The 7443-nt window shown below is 44.7% G+C and overlaps 1 protein-coding gene across 1 annotated transcript; it reads right to left on the reverse strand.

Annotated features, from left to right (window-relative positions):
* Positions 1 to 6070: 6070 nt before the first annotated feature.
* LOC123446260 (phytosulfokines 4-like) lies at positions 6071 to 6716 on the reverse strand. Its single transcript, XM_045122933.1, has one exon. The coding sequence runs from the start codon at positions 6577 to 6579 to the stop codon at positions 6304 to 6306; it is 276 nt and encodes a 91-aa protein (XP_044978868.1). The 5' UTR covers positions 6580 to 6716; the 3' UTR covers positions 6071 to 6303.
* Positions 6717 to 7443: the final 727 nt, after the last annotated feature.

The raw sequence follows: 7443 nt of genomic DNA on the forward strand, positions 1-7443 counted from the left end.
AATAGTACACAAAGGTGTTCTAGTATCTGTTGAGAAATTGTCAAACATTCATAAACAATACATAAATGTATTCTAGTTTCTGTTGAGAAATTTGTCAAACACCTTCCCTGCACTAACTTCCCTGCACTAAGAAGTATTGCAAAACTTACAAAGTCATGATTTGTGTACAATGAACCATGATTTGGATAAAACCATGGGCCCTGGTTTTAAGACCTCATACTCGTTCCTGTGTGCACAGAAGAAAAATGAGAGAAAAGGAAGACCTACAACCAGGAGCGCTTGATGGGGGATCCCTGTGGAGGATTGCACTGCAAATCTTGTGATGGGGCAGTGCGGCATCTAGCAACATGAGGGCGATCCGACGAGGACGGCCTTCTAGATGTGTGTACGGGGACGACCAACAGGTGTTCCCCGTGCTTCCCCATCGCCGAGCACCGAACGCACCATGCCACCATCTCCCCCCATCCCTTGACCAGACCAGATGCAAAAAAAGAAGAAAAAAACAAAAAAATGAATCAGACTTAAGGAAACTGAATAAATCGACAAGAAGAAAGGGGAGGAGGTAGGTCTTGGAGGATCCACCTCCTGTGGATTTGATCCGCGCCATCCATGGCCGGGTTCAGGTCCTCCTAGGGTTTCGGCCTGCTGGATAGAAGGAGAGAAGAGGAGGGTGTGGTAGAAGGAGGAGCTCGTCGGCGGTGGTAGGGGCGAGTTGGTCGGCAGCGACGCTATGGCCTGTGAGGGGAGAGGAGGCCGGCGGCGGGGTTGGGGGTTGCGGAAAGACAGAGCTCGGGTTGGTTGGAGTTGGGGTTTGGTTTGGGGTGGGAGGTATACATCGTGGGTTGGTCTTTTTTTAACCGTGGTAAGTAAATGGGAGGAAGAGGTTGAATGAACCGGTTTTCGCAGGCTAATTGAAGAAAATCAGTGGGAGGGAGCGGGAGGATGGGAGTGCCTGTACGAGGGGATGGGCTGCGAGGTGGTCGAACCATCACGACGACGGCAGATCCCCCTTTAATAGTAGAGATACTACTGCTTTTGCCTGTCTGAAATGACTCAACACCTTCTCTCTTTTATTTTGTTCTGACTCTAGGGGTTGCATACGATCTCGGATTAAGACGTTTTTTATTATCTCATGGTCAACGCTTCATTTCTTCATGATTGCACAATAGATAAGCTGATATCATTATTATTATTTTGTGGCGAATTTTAGATATCCTTTCCTTTTCTGATTTGGCATGGATTTTGAAAGCTAGAAAGAAGTTGTCACAAAATTTGCAATATTAGACAAAGCTAGAGAACAATGAAGGCACCGTAGGTCTTACTTTCAGTAAGGCTGATGGTACTGTACCTATGCCTATGGAGGTGTTCAGCTTATTACAAGATGAAGATGCTTCCGGCATGGCCACATCTTTTGGCAACGCAGATTATGGTGTACTTGAACCAACTCATATGGAAGCGCCATCAAAAGATACAGTCAATCAGTGATGCTGGAGCTGTTTCTTCAGATAACATCAGTGGTTGTGTGCGTGTACAACTTTTGCCCGTATTAAGAGATGGCACGGGTTCTCACAAGTCATAATCAAGGATGGAAGAAAGCATTCACACTTCCTCTAAAGAACATGTCGTAACAGATGAGCAATGTGTACCGTTTGTAGATAGTGCTCCATCGGAAGAAGATGGACGAAAACGGCCACTGAGTTTACCTTAGTGAGCTACCAAGAGTTGTGATTCAGAAGGCTCGTAGCGATGACAGTGATTGATGATGATGGGGATGAATTAGTGACGAATCTAGCAGGGGGGCTTCGACAGACTCCAACCCTCCTTCAAATATTGGAAAAAGAAAAATTACTACTATTCTATAAAAAAATTAACCTTATTTGGATAAAAAAATTGAGAGTTTTTTTATTTTTTGTACACATAGTTAACTTTGAGCCCCTTCATTTTCCTTCAAGATTCGTCATTAGGATGAATGGTTGGAAGAGACACGTACGGGTGGTCCATGCAGAAAGCATGGACGCTCCATTGGCAGGCAACAACAAGGATGCATCTTTCAGCGGCCTGGAGGAAGATAGCGATGCAGCATGCATGAATGATAGCAATGGTGAGCTTGGTCATCGCCTTCTTGGCGCATCTGGGTTCTGTCCACTGTACGGTCCCATGGATCAATTCCCACTGCAGCAGAATTGTTCACCTTCTCCACTTTTTTTTTTCTGAGGGGGGGCGTTCACCTTCTGGACCTAGCTATGTGCCGCCAACATCAGTTTCGCAATCCAGGACTCCCTTTGCCAAATTTGTTATTTATACTGAATTTTTATTTGGTTCCCCGCAAAAAGAAAAAAGAATTGTTATTGTGATTTGGATCAATACTCTGATTCTTGGAGGGGGTCAAGCATGTGTCCTTGAACAATGATGATGTGAACCTAGAGTATATGCTCGTGAGCTCAAATGCTGTCTAATAAACAGTAAAATAGTAAAAGAATTCAAAAAAACGATTTTCTTTGCTCAACTTTAACATTTGTTTTGTATGCTCACAGAAAATTATCATGAAAGGACGTTCGTGGAAGTCGTGGTAAAATGCTTTCTGTTCTGATATTTGTTTGCCATTATTTGCACGAATGTCATTTCGTAATGAAATTTGTCAAGCATGCTTAACATTTGTCAAAGTTTGACAAAAAAAGGGAATGCAGATTTATTTTTTACTGTTCATCTCGAGCTGGGGAGCATAAGCGGACTCTCAACTATTACTAGAACATTGGTGGCGCGCGTTGCAGCGCCCATGAATTTTTTCAGTTGGATGATAGGAATTTTTTTAATGCATGGGCTTGTGAAAATAAAGTTAAGTTTGTGTAGATAAAGAATATATGTTTGACAGTAAACGAAACACACAATAATCTACATCAATATTGTCTTAGAAAACATGTTGACACATCAACTATTTGCCAACACGGGAGAAGAATTATAAACCACCATAGCTAAAAGCTGCAACCTGCACGAAATACAACACCTTCAACGGGTAATATTTCACTGCAGAATGGATGGAGTACTATCATAGGGTTCCACCAGAAGATGATCACCAACCTAGGTCATACATACAGGAGCAGAGCAAAAGGGTTGACACCAGGTGTACCCATTGACACGAGATGCAGAGCCCCAACCGATGATGCAGCAGAGCCTCATTGAGTTATGTGCAGAGTAGTTACAACAAGTAGTAGACAGAGAATCAGCGAGGGAAACTGATATTTACCTCTCTGATAGATGATAAGGATCCTTCAGAAGTTTAAGTTTCCCATCGATCCAAAGTGAATACCATACATTAGGAAAGAGTAGATGAAGTCATCGTTTTGGAACCTGTTTGAGGAAAATATCAAAATGGATTTAGTTAAGAAAATCATGACAAGGGAAATAAATAATTACAAAATAAATAAATAACTGATGCTGATTCACATTAATCACAACATCCTCCTCTCGCCTTTCTACTTTACAATAGAAAAATCCTTGTGGAGACAATAAACAAATATGAATATTGTGCAATCCAAATTTTTACATACTCACACAATGCAGATTAGAATGAAACCATGTCTCTCTCAGATGGAACAGTAATCTGGATAAGAATGCATGTTGTTTTTAGCAGATTGTGTATAATTATCTTTGCATGTAACTTTTAGTTTACATTGCTCGCTAAGCTGAACTTTAACTTGTGCACGATCTCCATGCCAGAAGTAACTATCACTAATTAGAGATGGAATAGGAAGAAAATATACTGACCGATTGGCCTTCAGGCAGAACATATGCAAATATTGCTATCCTGCAACATGAATAAACTGAGTAAAAGAACATATGCACAGATTTGTAGCATAGATCAACATTCAACAAAAAGTAAGGACTTCATGGTAGAAAGCAGTAAAAAAGCAAAGTTCAGTGACGAGCATTTTGAGTAAAAGGACACTAACGGTGGCCACTTCCTGATTGTCGTGGAATACTACTCGCCATGTAGAAAGTAGACAAATCTGAAGATTAGAACATCCAAGATAAAGAGAAGTTATATTTGCATAGACATTGGGATGTAGGTCCGGACCCTTTTCCCCTGCCAAGACGTCCTCTGCAGCAAAGTTCCTCCCTGTTGTACCGATCTGAGAGAAAATCCTTCATCGCCAGCGATTTGGGAGTGAAGCCCATACCTGCTGCCTGCACCTTCAGAGAAAATATTGTAGAAGGACAGCACGGCTGGCCACCGTCTCTCACGCCCACTGGATCCCCTCGTCTGCTGGATCCATTTCCCTCAAGCGCATCGGCTGAAGCGTGTCCTGCTGGATCCCCTCGGTCGCCTCCCCTCGCGCCGGTTTTGCTCCCCGTGCGTTGGATCAGCTTGCTTCTCTCGTGCTCGATACCCTCGCAAGTGTGGTTGCGGCTCCAAGGGGATCCGATGCTCAGTGACATGCCCGATGGCGTCCCCACCAGGGAAGGCTCCGAGGAGCTTGGGAAGCTGCTGCGCCGCCATCGCTTAGATGGAGACGAGCGAGACAAGGCAAGTCACGAGGAGGTGGGATGGGGTTAGCCCAACCATAAGCGTATCACGGCCGTTCGTTCGTGATCAGACGTTAACTCGTATAGACAAATGAGAGGGCTTCAAACTGGCTTCGAGAGTAGCAGCCCCCAGGACAGTCGGCCCGTTAGTAGCCCACGCGTGAATAGAGGCGCATCAGACAACCCAGTTTGCCACCTGAACATTGATTTGACGGTGATCTACACCCCACACACGAAATCAACGGCTCACGAGCAAGGATGCGTGAAAGAGCTCGGAATAGGTTCGGTTTTACTATCCTTAACGTCTGAGTGAACAGGAAAACAATCAATGTCATATCACATATATGGCATGCCTAAAACCCTATAAAAAAGGTAAGCGAGAACATGATGAAGTTTGGCAGAGCAGGGACCATATATATATTCTTCTGCTCAATCCAGCATCTTTCTCTTGTTCTTTATGTGACAAGTTGTTTGGCAGATGGATGCCTTTGGCCGGTGCGGCTTCAACCATGGTTTAACGCTGGACGATGCGTTCAGTCCAGTGATGAAGTTCAACTAAAAGAACTTCAGGGGAACATCATGCGTCAGCTGGGCTCTACCTGGTTTGCTGCTTGTACTATGAGCATGATGCTACTACATACGACAAGAGTCACAAGCTTGTCATACTGCAGGTAGCTAGCTCAAGCTGAATCCCTCCATTATTATTATTATTTTAGATGTTGATCCCTCCATTTTTAAGTCATGTTTCATGAGTTGTTTTCGAGTTGTCGTCTTGGACCTTGACGGCATAAGGACTTATACAATGCTAGACGTTTAGGTAGGTGCTTAAAAAACAAATCGAGTTTTTTTTAAGTATCGATGCCTATTTTTACATGAAAGACGTCTAACTAAATATCTATCATGTATAAATAAACATGAACGTATAAGAAAAAACTGATTTATTTTTCTAAGCACTTTTTTAAACATGTTGCATTGTATACAAGTCCTAAGGTTGGATGGTACGTGGTCTGCTCACGAGTCATGACATGAGGTGTGATGCGTGCTCCTCCATCATTGCTTCGGTTGCTACCATGAAGTCTTGATAAGTCTAGATTGAGTTTTTGACCGTCTGGTCGACGACGACACCCACTGGTCACATGCGTCGCCCTGTACCTGCCAATACCGCGTGGCCACGTGTGCGTCCGAGTCAAGCAGGCTTGGAGTTGGAGACCATGAGTGGAAGACGACATGGAGACTTGGTTTGTGCTGCCCATCTGCGTAGGGTACGGTACGTACACCACGGGACACGGTAGGCAGCGCGCCGTGCCTAACCCGCTAACCGTCGGTGCGTTCAACATGATTTCTTTTCTCCGGCTGCACGCCTGCACCACAATCCCGTGGTCTAAACTGATTAAACACGAGGGGAGGCATCGGTGGTAGTTTTACTCCTAGGCATGTATGAAGATCTAGCTAGTAGTACGAGCGAGCTTGCATGCATGGGTCAGCGATCGATCGAGATGGACATGCCAATTAGATTTTGAAAGTTGAACAAATAACACATCACCCGTACACAATGGTAGTACGTAGTATCATTATTGTTCAGGGTGACCTACAATATCCTTTCCTGTGCTCTTACTCTAGCCAACGCACTGACTTGACCAGCAGATCACAAACAACTCAACAAGATTTCTTTACTAGCCCCCGATTCGCAGAACAAAGGCCCAATTACTGATATTAAAAAAAAAAGGCTTTGCAACAAACTGCAACCTCCGTTGATCATAAACATACGGTGCCAGCTAGCTAGTTGTGGTTTCCTCCCTGGGTGTAGATGTAGTCCGTGTGCGCCACCAGCGTCCTCCTCATCAAGCACTCATCATCGCCTCCTTCTCCCCCTTCGCCGCAACGATCATCCCCCGCCTCCGCCGCCTCGCCGCTGGCGTCCACCTCTCCGTGGTCGTCCTGGGCTGCATGGTTTCTTGAGGTTGCTCCCGCTCTCACTGCGTTGGAGGAGACGAGGAGGAGCAGGAGGAGAGATGGCAACAGCAGAGAGGTGTACGGCCGAGGTGATGGCGCCATGGGCGTACCTTGCTGCTTCCCTTGTTTGAGAGAGAGAGAGTGCGTGGTTATGTGTTGGTTGGATTTATGGGGCTGTTGGTTCGGAGTTGTAGCGTTGGGACGGAGGGGGAGGAGAAGGAGTTAGCAGAGTGGTCTTAAATAAGCGCATAAATGTAGCTACGTTGACGTTGCTGTGGGGAAAACCCTTCTACTCCCTCCGTTTCAGTTTAGGGAAACGTTTCCCCCGGCCCGCGCGGGTCGCGGTCGCTCGCACGTGTATGCAGCATTTTTTCGTAAAAATTACTGTAACCGTGAATTTTTTGTTACAAACGTTTTTCATGCAGTTTGTTTCTCGTGTAAATTTGTTGCAACCAGCGTTCATATTTGCTACAAGTGTTTTTTATTTATTGGATTTGTATAGTAAAAAAATTGTATATACGTTTGGTTGCAACTCGAGTTCGTTGAATTTTTGCTACAACCGGCGTTTTGACTTTTGCTACAACCGTGTTATTTTTTGCTACAACCGGCATCATTTTTTGCTGCAACCGTTCACTAAAAAAGTTCCATGCACGTCACGTAGATTTTTGCTACAACCGGCGTTTAACTTTTGTTACCACGCATCATCTTCTTTGTTTTTTTTCTACGATCATGTAGATATTTTTTTGCTATAATTAATTTTTTTTGTTGCAACCGTTGCGAAAAATGCTGCATAGCATCAAAATTTGTTGCATGGAGATAAAAATGTTGTATGGAAAGATCTGACGGTCCCCCGTGCAAATCGGGCGGTCAGCCTGCGACCGGCGCTAGCGCTCGCGCCGGCGCGCCGGCGCCTAGTACTCCCCTTCAGTTTATAAGTCCGACACGTGTATTTAGATCGTCAATTTG

The sequence above is a fragment of the Hordeum vulgare genome, chromosome 4H (genome assembly GCF_904849725.1).
Source record: "Hordeum vulgare subsp. vulgare chromosome 4H, MorexV3_pseudomolecules_assembly, whole genome shotgun sequence".
NCBI classification, from domain to species: Eukaryota; Viridiplantae; Streptophyta; class Magnoliopsida; order Poales; family Poaceae; genus Hordeum; species Hordeum vulgare.